General features: G+C 40.6%; 1 protein-coding gene across 1 annotated transcript; it reads right to left on the bottom strand.

Annotated features, from left to right (window-relative positions):
* Positions 1–6,034: 6,034 nt before the first annotated feature.
* Positions 6,035–12,913, bottom strand: ZNF488 (zinc finger protein 488; the record flags this gene model as incomplete). The annotated part of the gene is made up of 3 exons (XM_084264613.1): positions 6,035–7,194; positions 8,342–8,570; positions 12,830–12,913. The coding sequence occupies 3 exons, from the start codon at positions 12,911–12,913 to the stop codon at positions 6,035–6,037; spliced, it is 1,473 nt and encodes a 490-aa protein (XP_084120739.1).
* Between the last annotated feature and the right edge of the window lie 4,085 nt (positions 12,914–16,998).

The following is a 16,998-nucleotide window of genomic DNA, read 5'->3' as shown; positions in this document are numbered from 1 at the left end:
GTTTACTTGCTCATTTGTAAGTTACTGCTATTTTTTTAAATAAATTGTGTTTAAACATCTGTCTGCAGATAATCTCTTTCAGTATTTACAGGAAAATTATTTTAACAGACACACAGACTTTTTGTCTTTTTTACTACGTGTTTGTCTCACCAACGAAGCAATTGCTAACCTGGACTCTGCTGAGTCATTTTCGTATTCTGATTTTTATGCACTAGGCAGTCGTTGAACTTCTCAGTGTTGTGGAAAATATTTAAATTAATTAAAACTCATACAGAATTTTTTGAAAAGTTATATATGTATGGAGAGTATTAAAGATACTTAATATGGACCAGACTGGAGTAGTCAATGAATGAGTAAACAACACTAGTGTATTTCTTCTAATGTCTTTTAAGCCTCTTTAATTTCTACATGATCCAGATAAATTACTTCGTTTTCCTGAACACAATCAGTTGTGCTGTCATGTACAAACAATAGTAGTTGTTAAACCCAACATTTAAAAACTTCAGCCATCCATTCAAGGAGCAAAAGCTACATCCTGTGGGTACAAATAACAAATAACTTCTTCTTGTAGTAATATGGTAAGTACTTACAATTAATAAATATATCTAGAAATCGGAATCCAGCTGGGAAAACAATGAAGATACATTTGCTGGTGAGTCCATTTAAAATCAATAGTGCTGTTAGTTCACTGAAGTGACCAATTTCACTGGAAAATCAATGTGCAACCTTGAAAAACTTTATTACTTGACAAAATATTATTTACTATTTCATGGGTCATCTACTCACTAAATGGCATTGAAATGATCAGGCTTTTAAAAAATTTTTTTCCTGTTTTCACAAACTGCTATGTCATATTTATTCCCATCTCTTGAGCTTAGAACCTGGACATGGTGCAGTGTAAATTGTGTTAGACTGTATTTTTTGCTCAAGGTAGGGTCACAGGAAATGTCTTGTTTGAAGACACTGAAAAGACTAGCTTGCTTATCTCAGAGCAGAGAGATAACAAGCTGGATAGATTAACTATATCCTATTCTGTCCCACTTTAATACCGTCAAATTGAAAAGGTGCAGATTCAGAACTGACAAAAGGAAACACCTGTAAATGCGGAGCCTGCAGGGCTCACTGAGGCAACTGGCACTGACCGCTCTAAGACTGTACTGTTTAGAGGTACCAAACACTTCCAGAACATCTGGAGTTATGATAGGTAACAGAACTTTCCCTAAAACTTAAATCTATGCATTCAGAATTAAAGCTGATTAAAGTCAAGACTTTTTTCACCCCACAGCTGCTTTCTGCATGGATCAGAAGGACACAGATCCTGAGCTGTATGTCCCACTCTGTAGGTATGTCCCCCAGCTTTGGCTACATCTAGCACTTTTGATTTTCCTAGTGACCACTGAAACTGTGAGCTCAAACAAGCCACAGCCTCTTATGAAAACGTATCCAAACCATGACCACAGCACAGTGCAATCAACAGACCTCACAAAACTACAGACAGTAATCATACAGAAAATTACACTGCATTGAAAGGTTTGAACTTCACAAAACTGTGAACGAAAATCAATTATGAAAAATCCATGGTTTGTGGTTTAAATAAGAAAGTTAGAAGTTTTCTTAGGGAGGGGCAAGCAATTTCAGATGTGCCCTTCCACCACACAACAGGAAACATGCTTGAACTGCCAAGCTTCTCTCTTCTAGTTCTAGAGCTGACATGGACATTCCACAGTTTATAGCACCATTTCCTTGCCGAGAATGAGTTCCATGAATTTCATTCTAATTGTGTTCCTTTTAAAGGCAGCAAGAAAGGAGTTGGTGTATCAGGCCTCACAGCAGTACGATATTTCTCCTTTTAGCATTCACAGAACTCTGACCAAGAAATGGCAGCCAGCTCATCCTTCCCTTTTTTTTTTTTTTCTTTGTTGATTCCATAAAATTATGCATTCTTGCTCTCTGGAAAATGTTCTAGTAGAGTATTTCCTGGTCATACCAACAAAGCTGCCCTATAGATTTTCAAACTGTGGTCAGTAGACCAATGGGGGCCCACAGACTGCATCAATTAGTCAAAAGTCAACCCAAAAAGCAAGTATATATGTGCACTTCAAAAAAACTGAGTACAGTTTTGATAGAGAAACACATCTTCATTAAAAAAATTTCAGGGGTTAAGAAGTGAACAAATACCACCGTAATCTGGCATTCCCTACCAGGAAACTCAGAATCCACTGCAGAAACACAGCCTCAACAGCTAAACCTGACAGCATTATGCTGTGTCCCATTTCACTGATCCAGAAAGAGATGCCATGAGCACAGTTGTTTAATCAAAATGACACAGGAGGTTGCTAGCCAAAGCAGGAGAAGAACCAGTCAGCTGAGCTCCAATGGTCTCCTCCTGCTGAAAAAAAAAATTCCTATGTTTTACTTTCCAAGTATTTATACTTGTAGAAAAGACACAGATCCCTGTTGTAAAATCACAGTATTGCACTGGGACAGAATGCAGTCCTTCATGATTTCCGTAAGTCCCTGCTCTAGTGGAGTGCCTTTCCTCCAGCAGGATTTCCTTTCATCTGTACCGATTTAGATGTTCAGACATCTAGACATAAGGGAAAAAAACTTGCAGCATGACTCAATTATAGGAAGTTTGTTTTTCTTTGTCTCGTTAGGCTTCCTTCTGTCTGTGCAATATTTGGTTCAGTCAACTTTAATATGAATATTTTTGTTTAAAGAAATAAAATCTGCACAAATTTTGGATAAACCTCCTGGTTTATTTAACCGAGTTTATATGAGACACTCAAACTTGAGGCACATAAAAGATATTCCCTTTGCCTGCACAAGGGTTTTTACACAGGAGCTCCTTTTATGTATAGAGAATCAAGTTCTGATCCCGTTGGCTCCATGCTGGTTTGTGCTGATGTCCACACAGGTGTAGCAGGCAGCAAGATGTCATATTGGTCAGTTCTATGTGTAAACAAGTCTTAGTTCACTTTAGTTGCGTATAAGAAGCAATTTGATCACTCAGTGTTTCTGCCAGTGACCACCTACAAAGAAGTCAGGGGAGTATTGCACATGTTTGCCTGCAGTGTCATTTCCAGAGGAAAATTCACAATCTTTTCATTCTAGGACCAAACTGTGCCACCCCTGTAGCTGGAGCAGCTGGGGACAGTACCAGAAATAAAGCTCATCAAAAACCTCTCCTCTCCATTTCTGCATTTTGAATCAGCTCTGCCAGTATGCATAACTGTCTCTCGACTTTCTGTGCACAGAAAGCATTTATACATTGCTTGATGTCACAGCATGTAAGTTGCTATGACTGAGAGATGCCCACAAAGAAACAGGGTATGAGTCCTTACCTTTTTGTTCCCCAAACAAGTTCATGACATAAAGCTATCTCTCCCTGTAGCTTTGCTGCTTGCTTAAGCCTCATACCATAAGCAGATTTAATTACTGACAAGACCTCTAAGGATGTAGATCTAACACACCTTTGGAAGAGGTTTTGAGATTCAGCAGCTATTTATCAATGACTGTTTTTCCACACCTTCTCAAGATCACTTACACCAACCCAGAGTCAGTAAAAACATGTAACCAGTTAGATTTGGTACTGCTTCATTCTGATCTAAGTGGTACGTGAGGTGTAGTGCACTGGAAAAACAGGCCCTTGGAGCAGGGGAATGTTGAAGCAATGTGCCAACATAATACTGGGGACCATTACACAGCTGGTATTGCCTTTTTCCAGAAGAAATCTGAAGCTAGGTTTCTAACCATAAAACTGTTGAGAAAATATGGCATCTTTCACTAAGTACAGAAGAGAACATTTTGCAGCAATGGCACAAAAAAATCTTTAGTCTTATTTATACTGGGCCAGACTGATCTTAAAGTAATTGATGTAAATCAGGAGTAGCAACATGGAATTATTCTGGATTTGCACTGGAATAAATGAGATCACAATCTGGCCTAAACTACAAGTGGGAACTATAACGCTAGCCACATATGAATGCAGTTACACCATGGAGTCCTTCATTACACTTTATGGACACTGACTTCACAGTAAACTGGCTGGCACCCAGATAAAACCAGATGGAGTGAAATTTGGCCCATTAAACCTTGCCATACATATATTCCTTACGCAGTAAATGTTATTGGACACAAAATAGAGATGGAAAGATTAGCAGGAAACCACATCATCCCCTACTCAATGCAAGATTGTTCCCTGTGCTCCATGTTTCAAAGCTTTTGTTCATTCTGGTTTTTAATGACTGCAGTGAAAGAGCTTCCACCACTGACCTTGGAAAGGTGTGTTACAATCCAACCAGACCTCCAGCCTCAATTTATTTATGTCTTCTGAACTCAAAGGCATAATGTAATAGTTTAATCACTTTATATTGGGAAAATAAAGCTGGGGTGCACAGCCAGTCATTGCCCTGCAATAAGTCAAACATTTATGTTAATAGAAAATGGCCATGTACTCATGTTCAACAGCAATATATTGGGAAAAGCACAGTCTCCTAATTTATAGAATCTTCCAAGAGATGACAATGAGTGTAATATGTTGATCCCGACCGACAGCCTAAGTCCCTCAGGTTGTCTTTTTCTCATTTATAAGTGTTTACTTTCATGATCAGCCTAGGCATCATCATAGAAACTCAAAGAAAACTTCTGTCTAGTGTGTATTGGACAAACACTGGACTATATCATTGGTATGGCAGAAAATAATAAGGAGCATATTGCAATGTCCTTTACTCTTAGCCAGGAAATGAGTGGTTTCTGATCATTGTCTACCTGAAAGGGAGTAATAGCGGATGAGGCTCAGAAACCGGCCACAAAAACATCAGACAAAACAGTAATGAAAGGCTAATAAGCTTAGTTGCATTAACAATAGACAGGATTGTTGCTTCACACACATATCTAGGGCAATATAAACTCATCTGCAACTGAGACTAAGCAGAGCTCAAACCAAAGCAGGCAAAAGAAAAATGTCTTATATAGACAGGCTAGAGAGAGAATTTGGCACTTTCTTTAAAAAAAATAAAGCTGGAATTGGTGCATATAGAAGGTCTCTATTCATGTATGCCTGTGTCATTTTGTAAAGGACATTCCTCTTCTAGCTGTTAGCAGAACAGAGCCTATCATCCACAATTAAAGTGTGCAGATTCTATCTATTAGTAGCTAATAGTATCTCAAATACCCTAGTTACTTTTTTTAGTATATCCAAAACCTGAAAGCCACAGGAAAACTCAACACCCCTCCACCCCAGGTCTGTATGTCTACTAAATTCACACAGATCTTGCAAGCAAATATCAGGGCAGAATTTTCCTCCCTGTCTACATAATAGCATTGGCAATTACATTTTGATACAGATCCAGGTTGATGTGACTTTGTAAAATGTTTTTCAAAAGTGTCAAAGCATAGAACAGAACTCAGGTACACAGATTCACAAGTCACACTCTCTTTGGCAGTCAGTTGCTGATGATCCCAAATTTCAGATAGTCTTAACTTCAAATCCCTTTCAAAGCCAAGCAGACAGTGAGATTACAGGTTTTTACTCAGACTGGCAAATTTGATAAGAGAGCTGATTCAGCCAACATAAAGAAGAGTCCACCAAAGCTGCTAGAAATGGCAGTTTCTTTCAGCAAAGAGGCTCTGCTTTTTTAGTGCTTAGAAATTCCTCATTCAATGATGTGGTTGTTACTTCTGTATTTACATTGTACTGCACAGACACCAGCGAATCAAATACAAGCAAAGAAAACTGCAGAACAGTAATTTTGCTCCCAACTCTTTGCAAATTAATACTGCATGTGCATTCATTTCACTGTTTTATTTCCTCGAAAATAGATTCACAAGGGCTAGGCTGAGTTTTCATAACTTACAACCCACTCCAACTCTTGTAAACATTTTATATTTTTTTGCAATCTATTATAAATTATTGTAAACAGTGATTTCCTGTACGAAATTAATGTAAACTCAAAAAGAAACGGATACAAGTTAATCATGTCCCCCTTCTTTATCCAACCTGCCCAGTCCCTTGAAATCTGTCTGCACAGTCCTAATTATGAGAAGTCATGTGCCGGGATAAATGATGGCGTTCTCGGAAGTACTCATGACAAATGGGACATGTTAGCTTCTCCTCCCGTCTCCTCTTGCACTGGGACTCAGCTGAGGAGTATTCTTTTTTGTGATGTGACCGCATGTGGAAGACTAAATCAGATGTCATGCGAAAGGACAGGTTGCATTTGGCACACCAGTTCTGGGCAGCCACTCCAAAGGACGTGAAGGTGGGGGGAAGAAGAGTCAAGGAAGAGGAAGAAGAAGTGGTGGTTGTGTTTTGTAACTGTCCTCCCACTTGTTTAGACCATGGTTCTGAGGTATATGGGAAAACATTGCTCCGAGTGATGCTTGTCTGCAGCATCTGAGTGTTACACAAATCACTGACAAAGACCTTGGAATTGAGAAGAGTGCTGCAGCACATGATGTCTGTGGTGGCAATGAAGCCGGACAGCTCCCCCAGGCTCTTTGCTGACTCACTCATGGGATGAGAAGAATTTATTGCAGGTCTTTCTGCTAGACATTTACTGGGTTTGCTGAAAGCACTCTTCTGCTCTCCTCGGGCTCTGGTGGGCCACACAAAGGAGAATGCACTACCGGAGGAGTTTAGCAACACTTCCTTTGAAATCTGCTCTTTGCCAAGTGGGACCATGCCATCCTCCTGTTCTGATTCCTTTGGTCTCTCATTCCTCAGCTTCTCCTTCATCCTCCTCACCTCAGTGAAAGCACTCTGCTTCTGCTCTAAAGTATCCTTCCTAACTGACTGCCTCCCTGAACTAAGCTTACAGAAAGAACCAGCCAATGCATGCTCTCCCCCAACCCCCTCCTTGCCACTGCAGTTATGTTCCTCACTCAGATTATTGGTCTTCTCCAACAACACTGTTTTTCTGCTTTTGTTATTCTCAGACTCTTCAGATTTTGTTCTCTTCTCTCCTGTAAGACCATGGGCATCATCTCTACAAGCTGCCATTTTGACCTCTAGATCCCTTGCCAGGCTATGGAAATTTGTGGTCTGCTCAGCTAGGTACGTCTTTTCAGTCTTAGGGTCCTGGAAGTTTCTCCATAGCAGGGCACTCTTCTCTGGGACACACAGGAAGCGGACATGGGAGAGATAGGAATGCTCACATTTAAAGACTCGGTCACATTCTTGGCATCTCAACTCTGCAGAAACAGACAACAGAAGATAAGTTTTGCAAAGCTAGAATTGCAGGCAGATCCCAAGCCTGAGAGAAAAGAAATTAACCCAGAAACATTTATTGTGGCATACAAGACTACACATGGTAACGCTAATGCCAGTGCAGATTCAGGGCCCTTGCTGCAAAACTTAGATCACTTCCCAAACTACAGAAACTGAACTTTTTATAAGAAAATAAGGCTGCTGTTTTGAGTGGAACATTACTCCTACTAGTTTAAAGTTTTGAGTCTAGATACAGTGCTTCTCGTGGAGGTAACACTTTGGCCTGGTAAATTCATAGGGCTGGCTGTGTGTGTCTAAACAGAAGCTAGAAGAATATGCTGAAATCAGTTAAAATTATTTAGTGGGTTCCTGCTATAATTGTGTCTATATTAATTTAATATTAATTTACAGGCAAGTACATTATCACATAAATTTAGCAACTACATATGAACATTTACAAACCAAGCTATATCAACTGTGTTTAAATCAAACAAAGGGAATGTTCTGGTCTAACTTGATCAAAGTTTGGACCAAATGACAACTCGAGTCAACGTTGGCACGGTCCTGACAGTGATTTGGTTGGCCTCTTCACAATCTAGATTAATTTTTTTTAAGCAATTGCCAACTCGATTTCTTTCAGAGCAATACACTTCTTACAATATCTCAGAATTAAAATTATGCCCTTTTCCTTGTTCCCACTGTGCTGTATGCAGTACTATTTGGGTTGTTACATAATTTTACAGCCCTGCTCGTTTACAAGATTAAATCTGAACAGTAGCTATACCTGATTCCTCAATGACCTAAAAAAGGCATATTTCCAATTGATATTTGAAGCTTTTATGATTCTGAAGTAGTCACGTGCATAGATGTCCATTATGCATCTGAAAACTTTCAGCACTAATCCCTACTGCACCATCCCTTGTTGCAAAGTAGCAATGAAAATTACTTTGAGAAATCTACATTTGTTGTTGCTTTATGCCTTCAGTTCAATCCCCAAAGCAGGTGGTCTTTTCTTTTAGCTGACCAGCTAAGGATTCAGACAGCTTTTATTTCCTGTATTTCAAGATCACCAGAAGTTGCAGACTCACTTCAGTCCTCAGTGACCCCTGCAGCCAAAAATTCAGTACTTACCATTCTGGGGGCTCTGAGCTTTTATCTCATTGAAACCCAAGAGGCTGGAAAGCTCCTCATCATACCAGACAAGCAGCTCCTCATTTTTGTGGATTTTCCTAGTAGAGCGATAATATAACTGACTATTTTCTAAGTAAGCTTCCAAGTTCTGCTCCTTGCTATTTGCAGCTGCTTGTACAAGTCTCATCCAAGGCAGTCCTGTGGGACTGTGCACAGATGTAACATCTACCTGTGAGACAGGACACAAAAAAAGGAAGTTTCAGGACTTTGGACCCAAAGCAGAGTTCCATCAAATTCAAGAACAAAGCCTGTTTTCTGCTTCACACAGAGCCAGTATGCCAAAGCTGGCAGCCCAATTCATACACCAGTGTCAACAAATCCAAAGCTGCCACAGGGAGAAGGCATCCCCAGTGTCAGTACTGAGAGCTCTGCAAGTACAGCTGCATGGCAGGGAGGAGGAAACACCACTGCATGACCTGCAACCTCTCGTAGCAATGCCAGGGATGGTGCATTGGCCAATCTCCAGCCCACTCATGGCACTGTCTGATGCAAGTTGTCCCCTGGGACTGTATCAAGTGGAGATCACAGAGTTACAGAAGGTGTGTTCCTCTGTAAGTATGGGTCTCAATCCCACAGGAAAATGGGATATGAGCCAGCAGTGCTGTGGTCTGGGGGCTGTAAGTTGCACAGACCCCTGGATCAGTGCAGTACATTTCAGAGCCTGGAACTGAACACACACTCTGGGCAGGGGCGTGTGGAGTTTTTCACTGACAGAAGAGGATATGGAACAGGAGAGGTAAGAATAATCTTGCTTTTTTGATTCAGCACCCCAAGGAGACATCATCAGCATATAGAACTGTTTAGCCAGATTACATAAAAAAATAGATTTTAATAAATACAACTATGACACACATATAATCTCTTTCTTTTTTCAGAAGTAAAATTATATATTCCTATTCCTGCTTTTGATAAATTGATTAAATTAATTTCAAGGTATCTAAATAGATAAAACCTCATCAGATTAATATGCTTCATTAAATTATTTCTGTAAGTAGCAAGGGATTGATTTATTTTCAGTATATGTGCATTTAGAAATGCCAAACAGACTTAGTTAAAAAGTGTTGCTTATGTTGCAAGGTCAGGCACTCAGAAGCTAAAAAAATATGAAGTCTACTGCTCAAATTCAATTTCCCTTCTGTGTGTATATTACAGCAAAGTCACATATATTCCTTTCTCTGCAAGACTGCTGAATCATCTAGTCACAGGTTGACATGTTCTGGAAATAATATAAAACATTTGGCTTTGTCTTCCTCGTTCAGTGTGTGGCTCCCATCTTATTTACTTGATTGCATTTGCTCTGAATAGGAAATGATTTATTTCTTTATAGGGTTTTTTTTGGTGTTTACAACAGATCTACATCCTCTGCAGTATTTGAAAGATGGGGAAGATTTTCATAGCTTGGAGGCTGAAACACAGGGTGATCAAGGGCAACACTTACACACATAAAAAGCCTCAACTAATTTTTGAAGCACTAAGTCATTGTTTCGAAAGGAAGAAGTTTGAAAATGAAAAATGTCTAATGACAACTATGATCTAAATTTCACCCCAAGCAATGTATAGCTCTTTGTTTTCCACTAATTGCAGGACAGCCTTTCATTGGTGTTTGATATCAGAAACAGTATTTGGCTATTTCTTCCTCTGTTTTAAACTCTTTCTATTACCTACCATGAAAAGTATGACCACATTACTAGCTTGAATACAAGAATAAAACATTAAGAGATCATTAGGATAAGAATTAGTATAAAGGAGAAAATAAATTAGCATGCCCTGTAACTGGTTCTTCTCTGAACGCCATGGTAATTAACAATGATTGAGAAATACAAAAGTCTGACAGCGACACAAGCACACCCACCCACACACAGCGGTTGTAACTAAGAGCTATGACAGAGGCTGACATTTATTAGTTTCTGTGTTTCAGAAATACCGAGCATCCACCCTGTGCTCTAAGCAAAGTCAAAGGGAACACAGCTCCTCCAGGAACCAAGCCTCCCGGCAAAGAGCTGAGAGAGCACAAAGAAGGTGGGGAAGAGTAAAGGACAGAACATAAGATCTGGGTGCTGTCAACTAGGAGTGTGTGCCAGCTTTAGTTTTTCCATGTGTTTAGAGACACTACAAACACTGCAAGTCCAACCTCTTCTGGAGATGGCAATCCCTCAGGCAAAACCTTTGCACCCACACATGAAGTAAAGGCTTCACAGCCCAATAGGCTCAATCGCAAGGGAGGCAATCTGGCTTTCTTGGTAGAAGCTGGAGGAGGAGGAGAGAATAAGACTCTTCATGGAACCTACAAGGGGCAGAGGAACTCAGTGGGACAGACAGCTTAGTAAGGAGACGGTTTTCTTTGCTGTGGCAAATGATTGGCTGGAAAGAACCACAGGTAACAATGGTTGCCAGGGCATTTTCTTTGCAAAAAAGATTTGTACAAATTAGCCCAAGGTGCCCAAATTAGAGTCTCCAAGGGGATGAGAGAAAAAATAGAAAGCGCCCTATTGAACTAAACATAAAAGCCCAAGAATGAGGAAACCTTTGTTAGAAATAGCATTCCCTAACATCTTGCAGGAGTGTTGCTGAACCATGATGAACATGAACTTCAGCTACAAAGAATCGACCCAGCCAAATTATTCCTGTTGGATGTGACCATCCAATCTGGCCTTGAACATTGCCAGGGAGGGGGCATCCACCACTTCCCTGGGCAACCTGTTCCAGTGCCTCACCAACCTCGTAGTGAAGATTTTTTTCTGAATATCAAATCCAAATCTACCCCCTTCAAATTTAAAACGATTCCACCTTGTCCTATCACTACATGCCCTTCTATAAAGTCCCTCCCCAGCTTTCTTGTAGGCCCCTTCAGGTACTGGAAGGCCACTATAAGATCTCCCAAAAGCCTTCTCTTCTCCAGGCTGTAACATGACTGAATTGTTAATTAATTGTCTCCACACAAAGTTAGGAGCTTAACAATAGTTTCTGATTTCTGGAAAGTTTACTTTTAATTATGAGTAGCTAACAGGATATGAGACTACCAGTTGCATCTGAAACAGCTACTTGCACAGAATTTGATGTATTTACTGCCAAAAGAGAGAGATCTGAGCCAACTCAGGCATCCAATTTCACAGCTACATAACAATTACTTAACTCAAATGTAGCAAAACACTCAATCCCTCTGGAAGGCTCTTCCAATGTAGAAACCCTTTGAGACTCTTTCCTAAGTCTATAGTTGTTCCAAAACTACCAGGAGAAATACATAATATTCCATAAATAAAACCTTGGTTAGGGAGAGATCTTTCTCCAAAGAGTTTGTAGTTCTCCTGGAGTATTGATAACACTGTCCAAGCTAGAAAATTGCTACTAGAGCCTCAAACAGTCAGAAAAACCCTGAAGGCTCTTCTCTTTTTTGTTTGTTTAAAGCAGAAATGTCAAACAATTATCTCCCAACAGTTGCATCTTCCATATTACACATATTCCGTGGGATTTCTCTGCTCCAGAGCACAGAAATTTTAGGAGAACCCTGCTTTTCTAGTAGTTTTACCCAGTAGGTAAAAGACTACCCCGCCCCCCACAACTTCGTCTACATTGACAGTGACTGAATACACTCCATGACCCAGAAAGCCAAGGTAAGAGGTCAGCATCAGAAATAGCTGTTGTCCAAATAACATGTTATGATAAACAGTGGCTAGGGAACACAGAATTTGGGAATTAGAGCTGGAGAGTTAGCACTCCTCCATCACAGTACTGTGATTTCTGACTTTCCCTACATGGCAGTGCCTTTTGTCTCATATACATATCTCTGAGGCTCCTCTACAGTGATTAGAAAGTGCAGCTGTAGCACAGACACAAATATCTAAGTTAACTTTAGGAGGTCCATGTTCTAACAGCAATAAGCAGAGGTGGCCTAAAGACTGTGAGGACTAGTTGCCTCACTGATATCTTCCACAGCTCATACAGCCTGTGCTGAGATCATTGCCATTGTGATTTTACTTGTATGGATAACTGAGCAAACTGGGTTAATGCTTGCTCAGATCTGTCAGTAAATGCTGCCAATGTACCACCTGCATGAATCAGTGCAACGGGACACTCTTCCCTCTCTAGTCTCTCAGGGCTCTCATACCTCCTCACAAACATCCTGCTTCACCTCAGCATGAAGCTTTTAAACTATTTGACTCTCTTGCTCCCCCAGTTCCCAGTCAGTGCTGAAGCGAGTCATCCATCATCAGCATAAGTGGGACTTTGTGTTCTTCCTGCAAAGGAAACAGTTTTCACTGAGGTCCCTCCAGCTCATAAATCAGAAAAGCACTGGCTACCTCTCCCCTTCTGAAGGAGCTGTTAGTTGTGCTGAACACAACAAAAATCTATCTCTTGGCAAGGTTACCTTTCTCAGAAATGGTGCAACCCTCCTTGATATGACTAACATTAAATGCTGCTGTCTCCTACCTTAAATACATAGTGGATGTTCCGTCTATCAGAACACTTAAGAGCAATAAAAGCCACAGTGTCCAGCAGGGTGTTCTGGAGCATGCATGGTCCAAAAACTACTTCTTCAGGAATGTCTTGTGTGGTATGAACAGTAGCCAATACATCCGGAAAATGGTGATGCAGAAGTTTGTTGTCACTTGTCCAAAGGAATTTAGGCAGAGATGTAAGTTCCATCATAAACCTGTAGAGTAAACAAGAAATTGCATTTGGAATAGAGGTGGAAATGGAAGGGGCCATCACTACTTACAGTATACAGGCTTCCAGGTAAATTGTAACAGCATGCCAGGACATCAGTGGTTACAGTGTTTACAGCTTTGCTAACATCCAGTTCAGAAAGAGAAAAAATACTTTGCACTAAACCAAAATCTTGTATTTGTAAACAAGTTAGTTACTCTCTTCTGGAATAGACAGGAACTCCAAGAGTTGTATTCCTGCCACACAGCTACTCTCTACAGCCAGGAATAAGATGCTTTGGGAACAGTAAGCAAAATTTTTAGTGAGTGGAATTCAGCATATTCTTATTGAGCATATTGTCAGATATCTTTTTTTATTTAGTAGTAGTAGGTTTTAGAAGTGTGGAAATGGAGAAAAAGAACAACAACAAAAAAGCAAGCACTTTTTTAAATGCATGTTGAAAAAGCTGTGCTTTTTGGTTTGGAAAAGCAACATCAGTCTGGCTTCTGGTTAAACCACTACAAAACCCAAAATAACCTAGTCCCAAGTCTACCCAACTTGAATGCACAAAATCTGTAGATTGACAAAAAAGATTATTTTCACCCCATCTCAAACTGTATCTGAGAACTTATTTATCTCCTGTTGTTGGGAAGACCAAATCAGATTATGATGCTTTGTATGGTGATACACTAGCATAATGTTAGGAGAGATTGCTGTTTAAGGAGCATGAATCTTCCCGACCTGAATGTAGAATATAACATTTCTCAGAGCAGAGGTGATTTCTGCAATATGAGCCACACTTTGAGAACTCTGCATACAGTGAGGAGGCGGGTCTGAGACATTTGTCATTCTAAGCTTCTCCGGGTTTTTAATAAAGATATTGCCATCTCCAGCTCCCAGCTGGAGGTCATGGAAAAACCCTCATTTATGCCATCAAGAGCTGGATCAGGTCCATTAGGCAGGGAAAATTAAAGAGAACAGCAACAAGCCCTGAAGAGGCCTTAGCCTAATAAATACTGAGATGGAAAGGCTGAAGATCCAGTCTAATTTTTCTCACTCTCTGCCAACAGAATTGATTTGTTATTCACTGACTCATGACTTAAACTGAAGTGATGTAAAGTGCTCAGGAGAGTTGCACTGATTTAACTAAATCAGTTTCTAAATCAGTACAGTTAATTCAGTATAATTTCTTCCTGATAGGCAAGGTCTAAGGCCCTATCCTAAGAATATAAAAATACATGGTTACATGTGTGGTAAATATCTGAAGGATAAAGGCCTAAACCAGACAACCCAGGCAAAGAGTGGGAGGTGAAAGAGTATAAAAAAGGTCAGATGGTTTGCCAGAAATTAGTCACTAAGAGGGGGATAGAATGGGCTTCTTTCTGTTAATGATGAGTTTTGTTGCTTGGTTTCCGAATAGTCTCCTAAAGTTACTATCGGTGTGAGAACAAAACCATGGGAACTTTGTGTACATTTGTACAATATATAGGTTCTATCTAAATACAAACAACACATTCACATTCACGTATGCATTCCCATTTAAACTACAGAGATTTTTAATAAATTGAAACAGACAATGCATATTTATTTTAAATTATACTAAAAATAAAAGTTCCAAACCATCAGAAAATAAATCTGAGATCTAAAGTGCTTAAAAGTCTCTCTAAATAAAAAGTTTAGAAATAAATTAGAACTGAATTGGTTCCTTCCAGGAAATTCCTAATGTCTTCTGTGATGTTTTTACTTATCCACTTATGACCCTAGAAAGGCAACTCCTCTTACTGAGATTTCCTTTCTGTGGAATACATCTGTATTTCTCCATGTACATTAGGAGAGTGTTGTGCCTTGGCACACTGATGTCACTCTGGAGAAAACAGGAATCCAGGGCCCTCAAAGCTGAGTTTTCAATGGGGAAGGATGCTGGATTTGAGCACGTGCACTTCTAGGAAGTGGGTGGGTGCTACCTGTGTGCAGTCAGTCTCTTCCTCCAGAAATTTCAGCCCAGCTACAGATATGAGAGTTTAAAGAAGCTACACTCACTTCCAACTAGCTACTGCTGCCTGCTACTTCTCTCCATTTCAGCAGCTTTCAGCTACCATAAACCCAATCCTAAGAAGTAATATTCCTCCAGAGACTGAAAATGCGTGGATACCAAGAAAAGTGGAAGATGCGTAACAGCACCACCTAGTGATTTCTGCCATAATATAATCCCAAAGAAAGATTCACAAAGGGGAAGGACACACCTCAGCACTGTTGCCCCATTCGTTTTGATACCTGCAAGATGGACCTACAGCCATCAGCTCTTCGACCACCCCTGCAGCTCACACCTCAAAAGTGGACTTCCTTGGTCAAAGTGTCAACAGTTCCCAGCAATGTGTGTGCTGTTTGATGTGCTTCCTACTCACCTGCCCCAAATCTGGAATACAGAAGGGCTTCCACACACCCAACGGGAAGAGCAGAAAATAATAAATCTGCTGGACATAGGAGTCTCTGCCTGTAGGCACTGTCCCACAACCCTGCCTGCAGGCTAAGCCTTCTGGGGAGGGGGAAGGGAAGCCATCACTCCTCATTAGCACTGTCTATGGCAAAGGTATCTGGCCATGGAGCGAATAAATCAGCATTTATTCTCCAGTGAATAAATCCATGTGTGCACATCTTCAGTTCTGTTTAATTCACTTAGATCGATGTGATATAGAAAATGCAGGTTAATGAGGAATATCAGTTATTTTCCAACAGATCTTTCCTCTACCCAGACTCAAGCATCCCTCAAATTCAATATGCCATTACAGTTTGATTCTTTCTAAGTGATTCGTAAATTTGGCAAAGATCTCTGATGGGGGAAAAAAATCTCCAAACTCACACACATCAATGTCAAAGTCTCTATGTGCTGCCTTGGTAGCTGTGGTCACACTCAACTCTCACACAGAAGGGTCTGCTCTGTGAAAAGTTATTGAAAGAGTATAATGCGTGTACACAGCCAACGGGCTTGTTAGGGTGAGCCTTGCACCAGCAGCTCTCTGCGTGGGCAGATCAATCTCTTCAAATAATTTGTCGAATGCACCATCTAGTGTAACATCTCAGTATAACACAGTATGCTGTGACAAAGTGACAGCAGGATACCTCCCCAGTCCCTGGCGGTGTTAGCCTGCTGCAGCTCTGCAGCTTCTGAGTACCCTGTGAGGCACGAATCACTTCTCTCATGAGTGGGTCGTTCTCTCTTCTACTCTCTGCTCAAACAGGATGTTAAGTACTTCCAAAGGTATTGGGTTTTATAGGGTTTGCTCAGTGTTACCATCAGGGAGGGACCATAGTTTAAATGTACAGTGTTCTCTTTTTGAAACAGAGAAGGAAGACTGAAGATGTGCAGGTAGTACTCTGAGTGGAGAGTGATGATACTCTGCAACATCTTGAGAAGGAAAAGGGTGAATCTGTTTTCTACAGTTTACAAACAGCACAGGAAAGCTCTGCCCTCTGTATGGATGAGCTTCTGCTTGTGATACAGAGGCAAGTTCATCAGCTGAGGGGTAACAGCAAGCGTGTGCTGCTTTCAGAAACAAGCTGCTACTTCTGCAATCCCACAGCTGCATCCTGTGGGATTTCCAACCTAGGCCACCACTAGCTCCAAGGTCTCCAGTGCAAAGTGCATTCATCCACAGGACAGTACTAGAGCAAGTCCTGCCTCCTGTACAGGAGAGGAGTGGTAGGGGGTTCTACAGTAGCCACAGCCCTTTTCTTGGGCAACTGAAACACTGACATCCTCAAAAGTAAGAACCAAGTCTTGAAACTTGAGAGGACCGAAAGAAATTGAACTGATTTACTTTCTGAACACTTTGGTGGCACAAAGGAAACACAAGGAGGAGCTGAAGGGAGATAAAAGGACCACAAACAACAGGAGTCAGAGGCAAAGAGAGACAATTAACAGGCACCACTGAAAAATTCTGGCTAGATTGTGC

The sequence above is a fragment of the Gallinula chloropus genome, assembly GCF_964237585.1.
Source record: "Gallinula chloropus genome assembly, chromosome: 5".
NCBI classification, from domain to species: domain Eukaryota; kingdom Metazoa; phylum Chordata; class Aves; order Gruiformes; family Rallidae; genus Gallinula; species Gallinula chloropus.
The sequence above is the reverse complement of the archived record's forward strand: the minus strand, read 5'-3'. Positions and strand labels throughout refer to the sequence as shown.